General features: G+C 39.7%; 1 protein-coding gene and 1 long non-coding RNA gene across 4 annotated transcripts in view; one reads left to right on the top strand and one right to left on the bottom strand.

The window, feature by feature from the left end:
* tfdp2 (transcription factor Dp-2) overlaps positions 1–19,384 on the top strand; it is a 40,063-nt gene extending 20,679 nt beyond the window's left edge. For 2 of the 3 annotated variants that reach the window (XM_058413336.1, XM_058413338.1), the window contains 11 exons: positions 3,034–3,122; positions 5,318–5,448; positions 5,782–5,829; positions 7,144–7,176; positions 10,661–10,823; positions 12,589–12,738; positions 13,708–13,776; positions 16,186–16,337; positions 16,602–16,768; positions 17,687–17,729; positions 18,175–19,384. In XM_058413336.1, coding sequence (XP_058269319.1) covers positions 3,034–3,122; positions 5,318–5,448; positions 5,782–5,829; positions 7,144–7,176; positions 10,661–10,823; positions 12,589–12,738; positions 13,708–13,776; positions 16,186–16,337; positions 16,602–16,768; positions 17,687–17,729; positions 18,175–18,310 — 1,181 coding nt within the window. In that variant the 3' untranslated portion in view covers positions 18,311–19,384. The remainder of the gene's footprint in view (positions 1–3,033; positions 3,123–5,317; positions 5,449–5,781; positions 5,830–7,143; positions 7,177–10,660; positions 10,824–12,588; positions 12,739–13,707; positions 13,777–16,185; positions 16,338–16,601; positions 16,769–17,686; positions 17,730–18,174) is intronic. The other variant, XM_058413337.1, reaches the window with a different exon arrangement.
* LOC131367811 (uncharacterized) overlaps positions 1–22,172 on the bottom strand; it is a 37,846-nt gene that overhangs the window by 13,720 nt on the left and 1,954 nt on the right. Inside the window, exon 2 of the long non-coding RNA XR_009206965.1 lies at positions 6,442–6,584. This is a non-coding gene — a long non-coding RNA (uncharacterized LOC131367811). The remainder of the gene's footprint in view (positions 1–6,441; positions 6,585–22,172) is intronic.

The following is a 22,172-nucleotide window of genomic DNA, read 5'->3' as shown; positions in this document are numbered from 1 at the left end:
AAACTCCAAAGCAAGTTCTTTGAACAAATCTGCACATTTTAGAAGAAATACAGTCCCCCTGTGCAGATGCTCTCTGGAGCATGTGTATTTTGCTGCAACAGGAGTTTCACAAAAAACAAAAACGCTCCATCATAGAATACAGTCTGTGGAGGGTGCTAATATTTATGATCCAACATGTGGTAAGCTTATGCAGACTGTATATAAAGGTAAAGCGTAAAATTAACATACATTCCTCAAAAAGCAGAAATGGGTCTAAGCTTCAGTGTAAAATATTATATATTTTTTTTATATGTTGTATAGAAACGCACAGGAATTTTCAAATCTGATTTGATGAGAATGTGTTTTTCATTTTCTGTAGCAACTATGACAGAAGTTCCTGATGCAAAGTTTACAGTAGTGTTTCTGATATCTAATATGACTAATGCTAATCTACACCGATCAGGCATAACATTATAAGCAATGAGTGGTGAAATGAATAAGACTGATTATCTCCTCATCATGGCACCTGTTAGTGGGTGGGATATATTAGGCAGCAAGTGAACATTTTGTCCTCAAAGTTGATGTGTTAGAATCAGGAAAAATGGGCAAGTGTAAGGATTTGAGCGAGTTTGACAAGGGCCAAATTGTGATGGCTAGACAACTAGATCAGAGCATCTCCAAAACTGCAGCTCTTGTGGGGTGTTCCCGGTCTGCAGTGGTCAGGATCTATGAAAAGTGGTCCAAGGAAGGAACAGCGGTGAACCGGAGACAAGGTCATGGGCGACCAAGGCTCATTGGTGCACGTGGGGAGCGAAGGCTGGCCCGTGTGATCCGATCCAACAGACAAGCTACGGTTGCTCATATTGCTGAAGAAGTTAATGCTGGTTCTGATAGAAAGGTGTCAGAATACACAGTGCATGATGAGTCAGGGCTGTTTTGGCAGCAAAATGGGGACCAACAAAATAATTTGTGGTCATAATGTTATGCCTGATTGGTGTATATCAGAATGGTAAATCAGACCACCATGTCATGGTTAATCTTTTCTTAGCACTTGCATGTGAAATGCCTGAAATGCCACAGTCTCAGGTAACCCACTTTATACACTTTAATGTATAGCCAAAATTATGTTTGTTTGTTTTTTCTGATTAACCTCAACAGGGAACATTTTTCACTTAATGCGATCGTAGACTTTTAAAATATGAGACAGATTCACGTAAAGACTTTAAGCATGGTGTTCATCTTATTAACTATTGTCAGACGGGTGATATGAGGCTGGTGCGTGAGATTCATTCCGGGATATTGTTCTGGCGTTAGATACAAGTGCATTCATTCATTTGCCTTTTTGTTAGTTTCTTTTATCCAAAGCAGCTATAGTCAAGCTGAGCAGATGATGGTTAAAGGCATTGCTCAACAGCTTGCTGGCAGCTTGGCAGCGCCGGGATTTCTGATCTTTCCCTCAGTAGCCTGGAGCTTTAACCACAGAGTCACCACTGCTTTGTATAAATGCAGCTACACAATGACATGCAGAAGCAGTGTGCAGTTTATTATGAGGTATATTTGCCATTTGTATTATAGCTTTGAGATTAGATGGATATAAGTACAACAGAAGGTTGCCATTTTTGAGAAATATATTTTTGTTGATGCAAGTTGAGGTTCTGCTTTATAATATTTGTGCAACTATTGACAGTACCTGGCACACTGAGTTAAACCCAGGCCTAGATATATATATTTACAAAGAAGTGTACAGCACCAATGTGGTAGTAGGCGGCTGCCTTATGAGTCAAAAAACGTGATGTGATATTCTTTAGAGAAAGCAAGTACAGTATTAGTAATAGGGGAGATTTCTATGATAGAGATGGACTTGATTGTGCCAGGCTGGTTTAAGTATTTCAGAAACTGTTGACTTGACTGTGACTTCCTGTAATTTTCACACGCAATACTCTCTAGAGTTTACAGTCTTGTGCGAAAAAATCCAGCGAGAATCAATGAGAGTGATCAGAGAGAGTGGCCAGTTTAGTTTGAGCTGACAAAGTCTAATGTATCTACACAGCCCGAGGCTACACTGGGCACAGACTTCACAAAACTGGACAGTTGAAGACTAGGCTGTTGCGTCTACATGATTTTATGCATTGATCTGATGCCACATAATTTTCTGATTCCCTTATTTACACAAGTTATATGCACGTGAGTTATTTAGTGAAGTGAATTTATGAATATATGAATTATGAATTCATAAATAGATAAAAATATTTATTTTTCGTACATTATAACTATATTTAAATTCATTAGTTGGCACCAAAAGAGGACGGATGAAACATTTTTTTTTAAAGATTTGAGTACAAAATTTTAACCTCTTCCAATCAGAGAAGTTTTGTAGGAGTGTGGAGGTTGATATTATTGTCATATTTCCCAGCCCGGGTCTGATGCTAGTTTACACTTATTATTGTCGGCATTTCTGTGTGATGTCTGTTGTGTAGTCTGTTGACGTGTATGGTATTTGATGATGTATGCCCAACATGTACAGTATTTTCTCTCTTGCGTGCTCCAGGGCCTATTTGCATCGACCTTGCATTCATATGCAACAGTCTTGAGGGTATTTGCATTCCCATTCAGACACTGAGCCCCTGAGAAAATGAACTCTTTTTGCACTTCAGGCACGTCACATCTACAGACTGCGCGTGTATCCTATTGAGCCACACTGAGCCTTTTCAGTGTTATTGTGCCTCATCCTCCCACACATGACCACTTCCAGTCAAATATGCATGTTGGGACATGTGTTTTATAAAATGTCATTTGCAAATGGGATTTCTGTTGATTGTACAGTTCAAACGCAGCTTCCCTCCAAACTTTTCTGAGCTGCCAGTCAACGAGCCAGGCTTTCAGACTAATGGAAATCATTTGTTATAATGTGTGTTAAAAAATCAGACAGGTAATTAAATGTAATGCTGCTTTTATATTGATCACTCTACTGTTTGTATTCATTCTGTGGTGTATATTGGTTATCGACATCAACATGACTGTCTCTTTTTTTGTTTTGTTTTCTTTTGTTTGTAGGTAGCATTTCTCTTCTCGCATCGCCCAGCTTTAGCCCCGTCACCAAGATCACTTTAGGAGCAGTGAACTCTAATGTCGGCACCCCGATGGTGAGTCATCTGCTGCAAACTGTTTTGTTCATGCCGATGCTTTGAGCTGACAGTGTCTGCAGCAACCACCTTTTCCCCCACATCAGCAACAATGCAAGATTGTAACCACTATAACAAGATGTATATATGTTCTTTACGACCTCATGTCACGGGCTGTTGAGGCTGTGGGTTCTGAGGCCTGTTACATATTGACAAATTGTACACACTCCTTCCTGTACAGAAGGAAGGAACACACACAGACCTGCCCTTTTTGACAGATTTTCTTTAAGATAAATGACTGAATATAAGGTTGTTTTTTTCCCTGCTGATAACATTGTATTAATCACAATATGATAATATATTAATTTTTGTTTACCAAATGTCCACAGTATGACTTAAAGTATCTTAGATACTAAAAAATGAAAATTTGTGGTCAAATGTTTAGGTAAAATGCCTAAATCGTTGGCTACCTAAGCCTGTAATATCTGCAGCCCAAATAATTAGCAAACTTAGAGATTGAGCAAATTCTTGCGGCATTTGAGTGGCGTGACGGTCAACTTGGTGTTGTTGTTGAAACCCACTGATGCCACAGAGCTCATGTATGCAACAGCAGCCCATTCAGCACTATCCTTTAAAACGATGCTGTTGATGCCCTTTCTAGCCCTCTCCTGTCTAGGTTGGTAACTTTTTCGTGATAAAGGAGAGTGAGGTAGAAAGACATGGAGTAAAAACTGCGTTAAGTAATGTACAAAAACTACAATTTAGACAACATTTAAACAGCTACTTATAAGTGATGTGCTTATGCAGATCATTAAAAGGCTACATGCAGGGGCAAGGGCAAAAAGCACCTGATGCCCTGTGTATAAATTTGCAGTGGGTAATGCTCAGTGGGTAGCCTCGCTAGGGCTGAAATTACACTGTACTGCACCCCCTCGTAGCATTTGTGGCATTTAAGCGGGAAATATTCACGACTGTGTATCTGTCAGTTATTTTTCTGCCTGATTTGAGGGGTGCAAATAATTCTGTAATCAATAGTTTAGTTATGATTTTTATTCCAGTGATTGCAGAGCACTCTGTGGCCAGCAGGTGGCATTGACACACAGAGATCTGCCGGCTGCATGGCCAGCTGTGTGCTTGTGAGTAGTGTTGTGTTGATGCACTGAATTATGTATATATGCAGAATGGAAGAGGAGGACAGGGGGAGCAGGCAACAGAGGGGTCAGTGGGGACACTGTGAGAGAGAGTGAAGGAGGAGGAGCATGCATAAAGAGTAAAAAGAGCAAGGACTCTGATTAGCAGGTGAATAGAAAAATACGTCATGGAGGAGGTCAAGAAGGAGATTCTCGAAAAACGGGCTAGAGGAGCATCGGAAACCTCATTTAGGCTTGGTTAGTAGAGAACAGAACTCCATTCTCCATCACACCATTAATGAGCTCGTTATTGATGACACGCGTGACTTCCCATTTACAAGCCCACGCAACACAGAGCACGGCTGCCAATAGCATGGCCCTCCGTACTGTAGGCTAGGCGAAGAGATGAAGGGACAGTGAGAGGTGGTGATAGCAGGAATGGCGAGGAAGGGGAGAGAGAGAAGGCAGGAAGGACACATGCAGCATGAAGGTGACTGACGATTCGTTTAATGCGTCCTTGGTAGGCTGCTGTCCCTGGAGGGTTGATCGTAAAACCATGAATGTAGAGTTTAAATAAGAGAGCCGAAGATGAGAGCATGTGTGTTAGAAGTGGAAATCTGTAGGTGGCCTGTGGTCTGATTACATTTCATAATATATAATTGCATGGTTATTTATAAGGACATTCACTTAATACATTTAAAAAAATAATAGATTCTAAAATGATACCAACATTTCATGGTGAAATCACCTTAAATTACTTTACACCTTAAACATAATAATACTTAACATTATAATCACTTTTATTGCTTTATATGTGGAAAACCATACCATTTCATATTTATTATGCATGTTTGCTTGTTTTTATCATAAACATTTGCCAGTGTTGATCTTATACAGTATGTAAAAGTGCATTTATCAAAAATCATGCACGTAAAAATTGATCATATTTACGATTTCTAGTCTGTGTGTCCAATTTGGCCTTTTATGGTATAAATAGATATAGATTGAAACACTCAGGTTTCTATATTTGGCTCAGGATATTCTTATCCTCTTTCTCTCCGCCTCTTTCTCTCTCTTTCTCTGCAGATTATAAGCACTCCTCAGAGGGTGACTCACCCAGGAAGTATCCTCATCGGCAGCCCCTTCACGCCACACACTACACCTGCTGCCATGGTTACACAAGCATGTCCTCCAGAGGGCAACGAATGGACCCCAGGGTGTGTGCACTCTCTCCCCCACATCAACACATCAACTTGACAATACTCATAAATTCCAGGCTGTATGAAAAGCACTATAGAGTTGAGAGCGGGATTATTAAACGAAGTGGCAGAGATGAAGGCTCATGAGATCAGACCTTGCTGATTGGAACAACTGTTATTGTATTGTATTGTCCTATTTTACTGTATGCTATATATTTGTTTATAGGTTCTACACTGAAATACAAGAGAGTGGTTCATAATAACATTGAATGTGGAAGGTGGTTTCGATTTCTTATTGAATCCTGAATCTCTTAAAGTTTCTCAAATGGCGCCGCAATTTCTCTTTTATAGGAACAAGAAACGGACGCATGACTTTATAGACCCCTATTACTCTGACAGGTGAGTGGTGTTTCAGCAGATGTGATTAAACACCAAGCTCTATTAAATGTGGGGCACTATAAAAACCACAGTGCCCATTTTGCAGTCCCCATTCTAGTCTGAATTGAAACTACTGCTTTTTACCATATGGTTTGAATTAAAGAGAGTAGCCTATGAGCGTGGCCAGGAGAAATCCCAGTTATGAAGCTCTTTTAATGGGATGGGGAGTGGAGGCTTGCCATCTCTTTACAATCCACAAATGGTTTTTTGTTTTTGTTTTGTTTCTACAGGGACTCGTATAAAGCGTTTAAAACACGCTGTGTATACTTTTCTTGTCACATCATGCTGTGCAAGTTTTGGGGCTTTTAATAACATTTGCCTTAAAATATATGAATTCATATTAATGCTTAGCATGTACATTGTTGCCTGTACGACTATTTATGGAGCTTATGTTTTATTTTTTGATAAGAATGCTACATAGCTGTATATTTACTTAATTTTAGTCCATATTTTTCACAATATGTTCCACATTTAATAACTGTACTGATTTTTATTTTATTTAATATATTAATTTGATGATGATGATGATGATGGGAGCACAGTGGCTTGGTGGTTAGCATGTTTGCCTCATACCTTCAAGGTTGGATGTTTAATTCCTGCCCTGTGTGAATAGGTGTGTGAGAGATTGTGCCTGTGATTGGTTGGCACCCTTCCAGCGTGTCCCCTGCCTTTTCCTCAAGTCCCCTGGGTTAGAGTCCAGACTCCCGGTGCCCCTGCTTCAGATAAATGCTACAGTAAATGTAATGACGGATAATGATGATATTGAATCAAATCATCTATGAAGCATAACCATAATATGAATTATGTTAAGCCTCCACAAATTTGACATTTACTACATGCTCCAGTTGATTGCACATAAAGAAACTGCTGTCTCTGGCCCTGTCTCGTTAAATCAGCTTCAGTTAGAATGCGTTATTACCCGGGAAATTAGGACGATTAGATCATGTTACTCGAGTTTTATATAGTTTGTTACCAAAGCATGACCTTGTGGTGTCTTATAAAAAATATTTCTCTTGATTTGTATTGAATTTATTATTGATTACTATTGTATTTTTTTTACTATAATAATATTGTTAATATTGTTTGTCAGATGGTATAACTGGGTTGGTATTAATATTATTACTCTGTGATATGTGGCACTTAGAATTTCCAGTCAGCAGCTTGTGCAGCATACTGGTATATTATACAGAATTGTCTATAATGATCCATTCTCAAGTAGCCGAATGGGTTGTTTGCCCTGTTTAATGGCTGTGTTTTTGTGTGTGTGTGACGCAGGGATGGACTGTGCTCCAGTGACTCCTCATCAAGGTATGTAAGCTCTGTTCTCACTAAACACTCGTGTCAGCCTTGAGCCAGTCTCTATTGTACAAAATGGAAGAGGGCAGATTCTTATTGAGTGTCTATATGATGATTGCTGAGGAGTGCAGCTGCAAATCCATTGGGTTTTTTTTTTCACTGTAGACTACACACACACACACACACACATACACACAAACCATACCACTTGCAATGACTTGCTTTACATCCTGCCACATCACATAAGCAATTTTCTCTCCATAATACTGATTCAGATGGGAAAGTGCTACATATATCCACATGAAGAAAATAGCTGGTGGCATAACAGCAGGTACAAATCTGATGAGGCAACGCTTTTTGTAGGGTATTTTTTTTGTTTTTGTATTATTATAGGGTTTTATATAAAGGAAGGTTCCTGGCTGTGTAGTTGGATAGCTGCATTTCCTGATTAGCATGCACCCTGCTGAGGTGCTGCAGAGCTGTGTATTGATTTATAAAGAAGACAGGAGAGGTTGGTGCTGGTGGTGGAAGCATGACATGCTTTGTGAGTAGTAGCTCTGCATTCGCGTTTAATTTTAGGAGGGGAACAAACCTATTAATTTGCTCTCTCTGTGAAGTTAATATAGAACATTTATAGAGTTAATGTGTTAACAAAGTTAATATATCTTGGTATACTTAGTATATCGGAAAAAAACACAGCTTTCTGTTCACTTTTGTTTTCTTCCTACATGAGCCCAATAAAATAGCATTTATTCTCTGCCATGCAAGTATACAAGCATTCTTATTTGTCCAGAATGTTTAACAAATGTGTGTCTTGACAAGACTGCATTGTCTTTTCTCTTTTGAATATGTAAATGGTAGGAAAATGTGCCTAGTATTGGGACTGTGAAGTTCATTCTGACAGCTCTAATGTTGGCCAGCCAGAACACTCAATAAAATATTCAGTGCATGATAAAAGTGAGCTGTGTGTGTGTGTGTTCACAATCGCACAGGCACACAATATTTGTGTGGGGTTTTTATTTTATTTGTGTTTCACCCAGAGAAAGTGTTGCTGAAGTTTCAGGATGCTCTGCCTCATGCTAACAAACACACACACACACTCTCACTCAAACGTACATGCACTGTAATGTCATATGAAGGATTTCAATTATTGTCGATATTCAAAAACGCACACAAGCCCTGGTTCACCTCTCTCCCTTGTCTCCACCCTATATATGAGGCAGATGTGTAAATGCATGTCGTCTTGTAGAGGGTCAGTTGCCTCTCCCTCCGTTCCCTCTCTCATCCCTTCCCCCTTCTCTGAGATGGCACTTCTTCGGTTCGTCACAGGAGGAGAGAGAGCCTCGCTACTGTTGCTACGGAGAAATGTGTGTTGCAGAGTAGCATACATTTTCACACACTTTCACACGTGTGCAAGCAGAATAAGTGTCTCACTCGTCACACTTCAAATGGCCTTCAAATCGCACTACTACATGCCATCCATTTGCATCTTCTCATTGCTACTAATATTGTGAGCCCGGCATCTGGAACTAATCTTTGCTGACAATTGAGACTCTGAGCTGCTTGTGCGAAGCACCCCAACCCCCACTGCTACACCGAGCATGCTCAACAGGAGTTATATAATTCACCGCTCACTGCAGCGCTCGCTCAAAAGCTGTATTTTATTTATACACGTCCCCTAAATGAGAGAAATTCAGAGAGAATGTGGATGAATGTTAAATGGATTCACTCTCGCTTTTATTCACACAAAGCAGACTCGCAAATGCACACATCCCCTGTTTTATACCTAAATGCATTTGTGTTAGTTACAAATGCATGTTTATACTAAATAAGGAAAAACTGGACTAATCCGCGTGTAACTGAAATTAGAGTTGAAGCCGATATATTATTCTCAATTTGATATACCTGTGTATTTATCAATACGTTCATTAAAATTTGTCGGATAGTAAAGTACCGCTCACATTATATTACTACTCCTAAGCAGAGCGTACGATTGTATTAGCTTGTGAAAACAACTATGGCTACAGTTATTAGGAAGCAGGAACTGGAAAATTCTCCCAGAACTTTAAGCTCTTGTGCTGATAGCCAACGGTTGGTGAACGAAAACTTTTACATTGTACTATTATACCCCTTATAATAAAATTACTGTCTCTAATACCACAAACTTGCGTAATCCTGTGTCATTTGGTAGAACTAAGACCAAAACATGAAGCAACACACACACACACACACACACACACACACACTTTCCACAACAATTAAGCGGAAGTTGATTGCTGCAGATGAGAGAGATGTTGTGGAGAATATAGGATTCAAACAGTGAAATAGTATGAAACACTTTTAAAATCAAAACTTAATTCATTGAAAGTATTTCCATAAGGAAAATTAAACTGCATGTTGTGAAACTACAAAATCCTATTTCTCCTCACACTTACAATATCGTAATGTTCATACAGTATATCAGTGCTGAAACCATATCAACCATATTGCAGAGGCTTTCAGCCTTTCTGAAGCCATAACGGATGTGTAGCAAGCTGGCATGGAAGACATGTTATGCTTATGTTACCTACATAACAGCGTTCACTAGATTAGCTAGGAGTATTTCTCACATGTATGCTAGCAGAGAGCATCAATGTGGATTGGTGTTAATTTGTATGGTTTTGGAATGAATTTCCTGCCAGTGTTGCACTATAAAGATGTGCTGTTCAACTAAGAAAATATGACAAACTTAGAGTTTTATCCAACAATAATGAATACAGCCGATAGTCAGGACACATATCCTATTTGTCCTGTGTGTGTGAGCTACTAATTTTTCCAGCTCTGGTTGAATATCCAGCAAGATTATCTAGTTATCTTCTAATGACTGCAAGCAGTCAGGTTAAATTGGGCGTTTAGAGGAAAATTGTTCCAAAAGGACGTCCAGTGAAGCCCCAAATGTCTCCTGTGGCATGATCCAAGACTTAGTAAAGTAAGTCCTCTAATGGCAGTGGAAATGAAGACCCTGCTCAGATGTTGAAGGATGTTTCACACTCCTCTCTGTAACACTGGCAGAACACTTGCACATCACTTCCAGTTCCTCTTGAATGATTATGTAATTCATGAGTATCCACATGTGAGCACAATTTCTTTCAGCTTCCTCCCACTCAATGTGCATCTCTGCCATTTGTCGGCATTGGCTACAAGATGTGCGATAGCATGATCTGTGAAGCGGAATGCTGTGGGTCAGGAGTAGTGTTCTGGGGTGTAACGAAAAAAGTAGCTGCATCATATGGGGCTTTTTAAGGGGAATATATGGGTGCTTGTATTCAGTAGGCACTGTGTGTGACCTGTTCATGAAAGTAGCTAGGGTTTTCAGAGTGATGAAGCATGAATCACATTATTACAAAGACACCTTAGAAAAACTGTGGTGATTGTTTCTTTAGCATTTCTGACACCCTAACTAAAATTTACAAACCTTAATATTTTGCTCTTGTACATGTTCTATGTCTGTGTGCAGTAAGAGGATGAAAAAAGTGGATAAGAAAGGAAAGGGACTCAGGCATTTCTCCATGAAGGTGTGCGAGAAGGTGCAGATGAAAGGCACTACATCCTACAACGAGGTGGCTGATGAACTAGTGGCAGAGTTCACCCACGCCAGCAACCTCACATCTACAGATTGTGTAAGTACATGACCGCAGAGAGGGGGCAGTGAGCTGATACATGAGAAGACGCTATGCCTATACAATTTTCTGTCTTAAATTGACATAAAGCAAGAAAACATTTTAAAAGCAATTCAGGTAATGTTAATTTCCTCACATAGACTAGCAGACTTCCTCTTATTTGTCTCCTACGTGTTCCAGGCATCAAAAAGCCTCCAAAGCATTCAAGGTCAATTATAACTGCCGGGTGTTTGTTCACCATTTACAGATCTAACAGCCTTTCTGTTTCCAGAACCACATAAATGCCATTAAGTCTGAATGAAAATTAACCCACACACAATCATAACAAATGGAGCACCTGTGTAAAAAGATGATCACTAAATTGGTTGTTTTGTTCACTGGGAAAATGGGCAGCTTTCTGTTAAGCCATTCGCCTTTAATAGAGAATGCTGCTTAAAGTGTTTGTGTTAAATATTATCTAAATCGGAAGTCTTCCTCTTGAGCATACTTGCATTTTATGCAGCCACCTCACCCCTGACCCAACACTACAACTCTGTTCACAGTCTTTAACCTATACATGACATCAGAACAGTTACACCCAGTGTAGACCTGCAGCTTCTCATCTGTCACCAGTCATGTTCATACGGAGCATGGAATGGCTTCAGAGCCATGCCCAGCCATGAGCTCCTTGTGTTACTCTTAGTGGCATGTCGATCATCTTTTCCCACATCACAGGTGCCTGATTACTATTTGGCAGGGATAAATGTGAGACGTAAGTGTCCTTTCTCGCAAGACATCTGGAGGTTGGAGGTGTGTGTGATACTGTAAATGAATAAATGAGCAGAGATTGATGGAATTACATAATGTCCTGTTTATTTTTCATAAGAAACCAACATATTGAGCATATTAAATGGAGATTCGTTACATTTTACATCAGATAAAATCGGTTTTAGCCTATAAACTCTACATTTTTAGTTGACTTGCTTCATGTTGCATCTCCAGATATATATTAGCGTATTATTAGGCTGATAGTTTTCCTTGCTCTGGATGTTATACACGTAAGCTCAATACCAAATGACACATTTTGCTAGTTAAATAACTAGTACATCTAATATGGCTAATTTTGAACAAACGTTGACATGCGAGTATGTGCAGATTCTTTACTGCGGAAGTTCTCAAACTGCAGAGATCCCTTAATTCAATACAGGTTTATGAACACACTCTGATTATGTCTATATTAAGATCATTATTTAAATGAATTTATATAACTAAACGAATGTTTATTTAACAGATCCACAGTGATATGTTTATGGATGTTTTGTCATTAGAATGCATTAGTTCTAAATTGGCATTATTTACAGGCTTACTTGTTTTGCAGTTATATAAGTTTAAATAAAACCCAATTCAATTTGTGCTACCTGTCAAACTAAAAGTAATAATAATAATAATAATAATAAGAGAAAACAGCTTAGAGTAGTCTGTTTCTAGTCTAGTTTCTTTTCTTTCTTTTTTTTAATGTAATGTAAATACTTTCCACTATTAGTTCTGACAGGACACCTGATGTTGACTGGACTGGATTTTAATCCCTTTACTCCTTCTGGAATGTTAAAAGTCTAATTAAAAAAGATTTAGCTGCAGGTGCCGGAAGCAGCTCAGGTCTCAGAGGGAGTGTGAGAGGCTACAGCTTTTATAGAGAACAAGTGAAATGAGGAGACTGTAGAGAAGGCATTTTCATAAAATGCTATGATGATGTGTGTAAACTGTGTGTGTGTGTGTTTTCTACAAGCAGCAGGCGTACGATCAGAAAAACATCCGCAGGCGTGTGTACGATGCTCTGAATGTGTTGATGGCCATGAACATAATCTCCAAAGAGAAGAAGGAGATTCGCTGGATTGGCCTTCCCACTAACTCAGCACAAGAATGTCGCAACCTGGAGGTGGGTTCGAGGGAGAAATGTTTATCATTAGAAACATCAGTTAAAGCACAGAACTACTTCCTGTGGGTGTGTCGTGTAAAAGTGCTACACAGAGCGGTTTCATGTTCCTGCTGTGGCTTTTGCTAGTTGTGGCTGACGGTAATGGCACAGTTTTTCTCTTTGTCCTCATTACATAATAACACTGGCATAGAGTGATTTGAGCACTTAATGTTCTGAGGATGTTCACAAAGATGGTGCTGTTGTGAGGGAAAGAGAGCACAGTTTGTGACTGTTATGTAATTCTGACACTGGAAACTCCTTCCATAAATCTTAAACAAACATCCCCTTATAAAGAAAACTTTATCAGTTTCTTAGTTAAATAACAGCACATTTATTTAAATTTTGTTTATTGTTAGACTCGAATGCTGCGTCTGCTGCACTAGATTCTGTGAATGTGAAACAGTTGTTCATTCAAAATAAGTTTTTTAATATAAACCTGTGATTTTGCTATGGTTATAGGAAATGAATCAATTCCTTCTAATCAATCAGATTCAAGATTTTGGAAGATTTCTGCTTTCAGGCAGTTTTGGTAATGCAGTATAGCATTTGTGTTCATGCTGTGTGTTTGTATGTGGGTGTTTAAAGAGCCATCTGAAAGCACCTGATGGTGTCACGTCTGATATGATGGCAATGAGAGACGGAAAGTCTTTGCAGCAGCCTGTAGAGCAAAATAAAGCGAAAATGAGAAGAGGGCTAGAGGCACTCTCCCTGCTATTTATTATATATAAACACAGGGTCTTGCAAATCTCAGCTATCTCTAAAGCACACACCGCCGTTCACCTGCCTGAATAGGCTTTTATTTTCAATGACCTAAGCATGTGTGTACATGTGCTAAACATTTGGAAAGCAAGCACATGGAGTAGATCCAAACACTGGCTTTCACATGTTCAGTTTCAGTTCTCTGTGAATGTGTCTCTGTGCGTGTTTCAGTTGGAGAAGCAGAAGCGGCTAGAAAGAATCCGGCAGAAAAGAAGCCAGCTAGAGGAGCTAATACTACAGGTTTGTACTAACATGGACCAGCAGTCATAGTGGGTGTGGTGTGGGTGTGGGTGTACATGTGTTTTTATGCAGTGGTTTTGTTCAGGAAGCATGTAGCCCTGCCCTTAATTTAAATGGTTAATTCATATTGGAATGCTTATTCTGTGCTTTTCATATACACTATATTGCCAAAAGTATTCGCTCACCCATCCAAATAATCAGAATCAGGTGTTCCAATCACTTCCATGGCCACAGGTGTATAAAATCAAGCACCTAGGCATGCAGACTGTTTTTACAAACATTTGTGAAAGAATGGGTCGCTCTCAGGAGCTCAGTGAATTCCAGTGTGGAACTGTGATAGGATGCCACCTGTGCAACAAATCCAGTCGTGAAATTTCCTCGCTCCTAAATATTCCACAGTCAACTGTCAACTGTACTATAAGAACGTGGAAGTGTTTGGGAACGACAGCAACTCAGCCACGAAGTGGTAGGCCACATAAACTGATGGAGCGGGGTCAGCGGATGCTGAGGCGCATAGTGCGAAGAGGTCGCCAACCAATTTGTCAATCGCTACAGACCTCCAAACTTCATGTGGCCTTCAGATTAGCTCAAGAACAGTGCGCAGAGAGCTTCACGGAATGGGTTTCCATGGCCGAGCAGCTGCATCCAAGCCATACATCACCAAGTGCAATGCAAAGCGTCGGATGCAGTGGTGTAAAGCACGCCGCCACTGGACTCTAGAGCAGTGGAGACACGTTCTCTGGAGTGACGAATCGCGCTTCTCCATCTGGCAATCTGATGGACGAGTCTGGGTTTGGCGGTTGCCAGGAGAACGGTACTTGTCTGACTGCATTGTGCCAAGTGTAAAGTTTGGTGGAGGGGGGATTATGGTGTGGGATTGTTTTTCAGGAGCTATGCTTGGCCCCTTAGTTCCAGTGAAAGGAACTCTGAATGCTTCAGCATACCAAGACATTTTGGACAATTCCATGCTCCCAACTTTGTGGGAACAGTTTGGAGCTGGCCCCTTCCTCTTCCAACATGACTGTGCACCAGTGCACAAAGCAAGGTCCATAAAGACATGGATGACAGAGTCTGGTGTGGATGAACTTGACTGGCCTGCACAGAGTCCTGACCTCAACCCAATAGAACACCTTTGGGATGAATTAGAGCGGAGACTGAGAGCCAGGCCTTCTCGTCCAACATCAGTGTGTGACCTCACAAATGCGCTTCTGGAAGAATGGTCAAAAATTCCCATAAACACCCTCCTAAACCTTGTGGACAGCCTTCCCAGAAGAGTTGAAGCTGTTATAGCTGCAAAGGGTGGACCGACGTCATATTGAACCCTATGGATTAGGAAAGGGATGTCACTTAAGTTCATATGCGAGTCAAGGCAGGTGAGCGAATACTTTTGGCAATATAGTGTACTTCCATTTAATCCTTTCTTGAAGTACTTATTGAGCTTATTATATATGAGCTCAGTTTGTGATATCACGAAATAGTATAACAGCAATGATGATGATGATAGTAGGGGGTCATAGCCATATTTTCAGCTAATAGAATTATGTACGTTATGGCATATTTTGACACGGAGAATAGGGTGAGGTGACTCAAGACTTGTCCTGTCTGCTTGTGACAAACTATTTACTAACCAGCTGGCTAGCTGTTAGAAGATATTAAGCAGGCAGATATCTGAGCATTTCCAGATGACATATTCATAAATGCTTGTATTTCCTAATTAAGCTAGTAAAGGTTTGTATATTAGGATATTTTTTATTAATTCGTTTCCATACCAGTAAATGATCTATTATTGTTTTTTTATTATATTCTTGCTTTAAAAGACGCCATTAACACTTAGAATCCAGTGGATGGAATGAAGGATATTTCTATTAAGATATCACTATCTCCCATAGCCAGGCTTTATCCTAGTGCAAGGTTGAAACAAATTGAGAGACATAATGTAGGAAATTGGGGAAGGTTATATCACTGTGCTAAATGATTCTTCACATAACAGCACTCTCATTGTGTTAATTGTTTCAGCAGGGGCGAGGCGCAAGTGGCTTCTCTTTCCCACACTGAAATTTAAAACTCGCCCCACCTGCACAGCCTTCTTCCACACACTACATGTGTTAGGAATAAATCATTAAACCCTGTTTAGCTTGGTTATATTTAGTTCCACAGAAAAGTGACCAGTCTGTAGTGCGTTAGAATCAGCACATGGGAATTGTGCAGGAGAAAGCAGTGGAGGGCCAGGTTGATGGAATGTAACAGGTGGATGTGTATATGTGGAGGTTTTCTATGAACTTTCATTGACGGGGCTGTTTGGCTGTAGTGCCACTGGCATACTAAACATCTTTCAGTGGAGGATGTGTGTGTGTGCGCGTTGGACCTGCTACACAATGTACTGACCACTCTGTCTTTTTCCTCGAGCAGCAGATAGCCTTTAAGAACCTGGTGAAGAGGAATCAGGCCAATGAAGCAGCTTCAAAATCCCGACCACCTCCCGGCTCAGTCATTCAGCTGCCCTTTATTATTCTCAATACAGACGTGCGCACAGTCATCGATTGCTCCATCTCCAGTGACAAGTACATCTCTCTCTCTCTCTCTCTCTCTCTCTCTCTCTCTCTCTCTGTGTGGCTGAATTATAAACCAGATCTGTCTTTATGCTCTCAAATAAAATATTCACCAAGATTCACAAGGAAATAAAATCCACTTTAGCATTTATTTCTTTTTCTAATTCTGCATTTCTAATCTCTTATGACCGTTATCCTTAAGTTTCTAACATTATTCTACCATGTCATTTTTCTGCATGTAGTTTCACGTAACTCTCTACGTTTCTTTGTTTGCAGATGTGAATACCTCTTTAACTTTGACAACATGTTCGAGATCCATGATGACATTGAGATTCTGAAGCGTATGGGGATGTCTTTAGGGCTGGAGAACGGCACATGCAGTGCTGAGAACCTCAGTGTGGCCAAGTCACTTGTGCCCAAATCACTAGAGACTTATGTCACAGGTAGGCCACATCGTACATCTAAAAATACAGGAAGTAAATTGAAGTTGGAACATTTTGTGTAATATACAGCAGCTACAATAAAGTATCTTCTCAGATGAACAATTCTGAGCTTTGGCTCTTCCAGGAGTTGACAATCAACCAACAGTTAGAACTTCTGAGTCACTGGGTGTCTTCGAACGATGAATACAGCCCTACTTCTTTTTATAATTCTTGTCTGGGGTGTTATGCTTCATTACCCCCAACAACGTCTCAGCTTGATGGTGTTTTTAGTTCCTGATGTACTAAACTAGCTTGAGCTCTGTAAGTCACTCTGAATAAGGGTGCTTGCTAAATGCTGTAAACTTAAATGTAAATGAAAATGTGAATATATTTGCGTGTGTGAGTTCAGAAATGATTCACTCTCGCTGCCAGCGTTCAGGTGCTGTAGTCTGGTTTATCTGATTTGAGGATGTGGCTCTAAATAGAAAAGCTGACATGCAAGACTGTATATTTTAAGCCACAATTGCTGACTGCACCTTTAATATAGTGTCTGGCTTTTTCTTTAGACACATCCACAGAGCTGAAGAATTTTTATAGCACATTTACATTCATTACAAATAAAATATCCAAAAGACCTATGCTTTTCTCTGTGTGGTGGCCTGACTCAGATCGGTAAGCAAATCACTGATTAAAACAATATATGGAGTTAAATTAATAACAGACTTTATTGACCTAAGAATTTAAGGATTAAGTGATAAATCACCACCAATGTCTGTCACTCAGACTCCAGACTGTTCCTACAACCATGAAAAGTCTTCAGGTGCTTGGAGATTGATAAGTTTGTTCTTTTGGTTTCCAGTTATATAAAAGGCTCATTCATAGTTATTAATATTCATGTTTCTGTATTTATGTATCTATTATTTATCTGTCTTTCCCTAGGCATGGGCAAAAAATCGAACAGAACCACTCCCAATTATACAAGGTATATTTCGTCCTTTCAGCATATCGATTGTAACTACATTACTGTCAAGCATAGTTCTGTTGGTTATTTTTCCTTTAATGTGTTACGCCAACTAGTGTACATTGTCATGATGTTTAACTTCCTGATAGTTTTGAGTTATTGCTCATTTACACATTACAAGCACAGCCAATCAATGTGGAAAGCAATCAACTTCAAATCTATCATAAAATGTGGAAGTGAAAATAAGACTTTCTGTTTATAAACATGCACCTGATTTGTCATTTCCTGAAGTATATTTCTGGAAATATTTAGGAGATTTTGGGATTTTGGTGATCATATCATCTTGATATCATAAATAAAATCATCTTAAAATGTGCAGTTTCCCTATATGAGTTTTATCATTGGTCAGAATGTGTAATATGCATATAACTGCTATTTATGCACGTGGCTTCATTTCTCTCTGTAGTCACAGCAGCACTGCTCCCTCGTACAGCTCCGAATCCCGGGGCCAGACACCCAGCTCCTTCAACGAGGAGGACGACGATGACGACGACGATGACGACGACGATGACGACGAGGACGAGCCATCTTCTCCGGAATGAACTCGGAAATCAGTGTGCTGATGCCTTATGCTTCCCTGAGACTGGGCCTCTGTTCTGCTGTTTGACTTTCTGCCAAATCCACAGGTGGAATGAGACACCGGGAATAAGCTTCCACTTCCTCGCGATGTGATATTCCAAACTCTCCATCTGTTTAGCCCTGTATCTATCGATCTCTGTTTTTTTCATTGATCTGTCTGTCTCGTGTGAATGTGTATCCCCACACACACACATACTGGTTTGTATATGAGGAGGATTGATCAGTTGTGTCCTAATGGTGCTTTTTCTCCTTGAATACACCAGCAAACCTCAGGTCAGGCATGAGGAAGGGAGTAAGTGCTGGCAGGAATTTCACATCGACAGCTTTCAGTTGGTCTGCATACTGCCTCAAAACCATCTATTCACTCAGTTACAGTCTCTTTGTATTTATTACTGTCCTGTTCCAAGATGAACTTATATCAATATAATTTCTTATGTTTAGACAACAGCCAATGCCTATTGTTTTTTCTTTTTGTTTGTTTGTTTTTTTTGGTTTGCATCTCCCTCATATGTACTGTTAAGAAATCGATAGCTTTGATAGCTAATCGATAACCGTTTCCATGTTCAGTGTGGAAGGAATTTGTGTGCTTTTCAGAAAAGAAAAAAAAAATCATTTGTTTGTTTTCTTACAATTCTTCAATTTCATTGTGCATTGCCTAGTTTATTCATGTCTTGCCATTTACTACAATAGAATGAAATGGGGACAAAAAATGAAATTACCATAATGAGATTAGGTGCATATGCCCTGAAGAGACGCATGCTAGGGAGTGAAGTGTTTTTCTAAGTGTGATGTGTAGAGTAGCATCTTCTGCTAATGTCTGTTTTTTTGCTAGAAATTTATAGTGGATATGAAATGGCTGATACCAGGGAAATCTCCCTCTTTGACCTACTCAGGTCAGCATTTTAAACCTGGAAACTTATTTGAAACCCCAAAAGAATAATATTATTATTACTTGTATTTTTCTCTGATGGTTCCTACTTTGGTTTGGAAATGTAACTCGGTATGTATATGTATACATAAACGTATAATTTTGGTTACCTCTGTGTGTCTTCAGCAAATCCTTATTCTGTACAACCAACCATTATGTTCTTTTTAAATTTGTGCAGAAGGTCAATTTAAGGAGAGCTGTCCGGTGGCCGAATTTGGGGGGAAAATGGGGAAGGAAAAAGTCTTCGCTGCTAAATATCACCCTGTAAGGCTTGAACAAAAATGTCACTTTAATTTGTTTGTAATTTTAAACTCAGATTTTAGTCTTCTAAAGGGTCTTTTGCCAAAAGACTTCCACTTAAGCTCTCTCCTAACCCTCTCTTCCACTCAAGAAATCCTAAATCTGCCTAATTAATGGTGACCAAGATATTTGTCCCAAAATGTTTTAGCTATATTAGGACTACTTAACTGTTAAAATTAAATAAAATTAAACACACACAGTCCACAATGTTCTACATTCTGATGTGTTTATTTGGATGAACATCCTCCCAATGAAGTGTGGTGTCACTTTTTCTTCTGTTTTTATTTTTTTATTTTTCCTCAACCAAACAGCTGATTTGGAAAAACATCTCCTTTTTTTTTCAGCTGTTCAGTTCTAGTAGTTTCAGTGAATCCCTGCCCACTGTAGCCTCAGATCTTGGCTGGCAGGAGTGGATGTTGTCTTCTGCTGTTGTAGCTCATGCTTTAATTTTTGATGTGTTGTGCATTCTTTTCAGCACACCACAGGTCTAAAGAGTGATTATTAGAGTCACTGCCTGTCAGGTCAAACCAGTCTGGCCTTTCCCCTCTGAACTCACATTGTGACATGATGTAATATTACAAACTCTCCATCTGTTTCTGCCCACAGACCTTCTGATCACTGGATAGTTTTGTTGTTTGTAACATTCTGTGTGCACCAAGCTCCACTGTTGGGGGAATTGAGCAAGTCCCTTAACCCTCCCTGCTCCAGGGGCTGTATTATAGCTGCCCCTTTGCTCTGACCTCAACTTCCTCAGCTGGGATACACGACGAAAAGAATTTCACCATGCTGTAATGTGTGTGTGGTGATAATAAAGGCTTCTTGCCCTCCCAGGAGATCAGCAGTTATATAAATACTCCAACTGGCCCATCAACAATGCCATGATGAAAGTCAGTGAAATCAGACCCCCCCCATTCTAATGTGTCATGTGAATGTTGACTGAAGCTCTTGATTCCACACAATGCACTGCTGCCCCATGAATGGCTGATTGAATGAGCAGATGTAAATGTGATCCTATTAAATCTACTACATTTTAAGTTACATTATTTGTAAATGTAGCATCTGTTTTTTTTTTTATTATTATTATTTTATTTAAAAAATTCAGTAAATCGTCTTTAGTTTAGTAGATTGTTTTTTTCTTTGGGACATTTTCTCTGGGATATTCCAGCATTAGAGTACTAGCAGACTTGCAAAAACAAAATACAAACTTTGGAAACTTTCTGCTGTTTCAACATCGTGACAAGTTTTTAAAATTAATATTCTCTGTAGTCATATGCTTACTACTCGAGTTGAGTTGTTGACCTGTACAAGACGATGTTAACCATTTGTCCAAACAAAAAAAGAAAAGAAACACACTGCTTTGTTTTCATGAATGTCATAATCATGCTGAATGTTTGTCAGCAAGGATGGGGACAAAGAAAACCACCTGTTTGAGGAGTTTGCTAAGGTTATAGACATTTCAAAAAATTTATTTAAAACCACTTTTTTGTGATGTTATTTGGATTTGCATGGGAGAATGTCCCTTATATACACTGACCAGGCATAACATTATGACCACCTGCCTAATATAATGTTGCGTTGGTCCCCTTGACTCATCATGCACTGTGTATACCGACACCTTTCTATCAGAACCAGCATTAGCAATCTGAGCAACAGTAGCTCGTCTGTTGGATCAGACCACACGGACCAGCCTTCGCTCCGCACGTGCCTCAATGAGCCTTGGCCGCCCATGACCCTGTCGCCGGTTCACCGCTGTTCCTTCATTGGACCACTTTTGATAGATACTGACCACTGCAGACCGGGAACACCCCACAAGAGCTGCAGTTTTGGAGATGCTCTGATCCAGTCGTCTAGCCATCACAATTTGGCTCTTCGTCAAACTCGCTCAAATCCTTACACTTGCCCATTTTTCCTGCTTCTAACACATCAACTTTGAGGACAAAATGTTCACTTGCTGCCTAATATATCCCACCCACTAACAGGTGCCATGATGAGGAGATGATCAGTGTTATTCACTTCACCTGTTACTGCTCATAATGTAATGACTGATCTGTGTATTTTTTCTTTTTGCATTCTTCTCTTTTGTCCTCAATGCACCATGACAGATTGTTGTTGGTGTAATGTATAGCAATTGCAACGACCAACCCCTCAATGTATTGTGTATTGTACTGTACCCAAAGCCAGTGTGCTTTCTGATCAAATGAAAAGGATATAATCTAGAACTATGTTTAACAATCCTGCTGTGCCAGTGATATCTTCTGGTACTACTGTTTGCCTGGTATTTCTCAATATCCTGTGGCATGGGAGTATAGTTTAGTATCTTGGACAAAAATAACTAAATAAATCCACAAGTTATCAGATATTTCAGGCCACGTGACTAGCAACATTGAAGACGTTTTCTGTTCATTCAAGGCTCTATATAAGGAAGATAGTAATGCTTCTCTGTTTCAATCTGTTCACTTCTGTCCTGAATACTGTGTCCTGTCTACAGTCTATTACAGATCTGGCATGCTCTGGTGTTCATGAGCTCTTAGAGAACAGTACACACTGAATGACTAGGTCTGGGGGTAAATTAAGATTTTGTGACTTCATGAAAAAAC

Source organism: Hemibagrus wyckioides, linkage group LG17, assembly GCF_019097595.1.
Source record: "Hemibagrus wyckioides isolate EC202008001 linkage group LG17, SWU_Hwy_1.0, whole genome shotgun sequence".
In the NCBI taxonomy this organism is placed as follows: domain Eukaryota; kingdom Metazoa; phylum Chordata; class Actinopteri; order Siluriformes; family Bagridae; genus Hemibagrus; species Hemibagrus wyckioides.
Note: the sequence above shows the minus strand (reverse complement) of the source record. Positions and strands in the feature narration are given on the sequence as shown.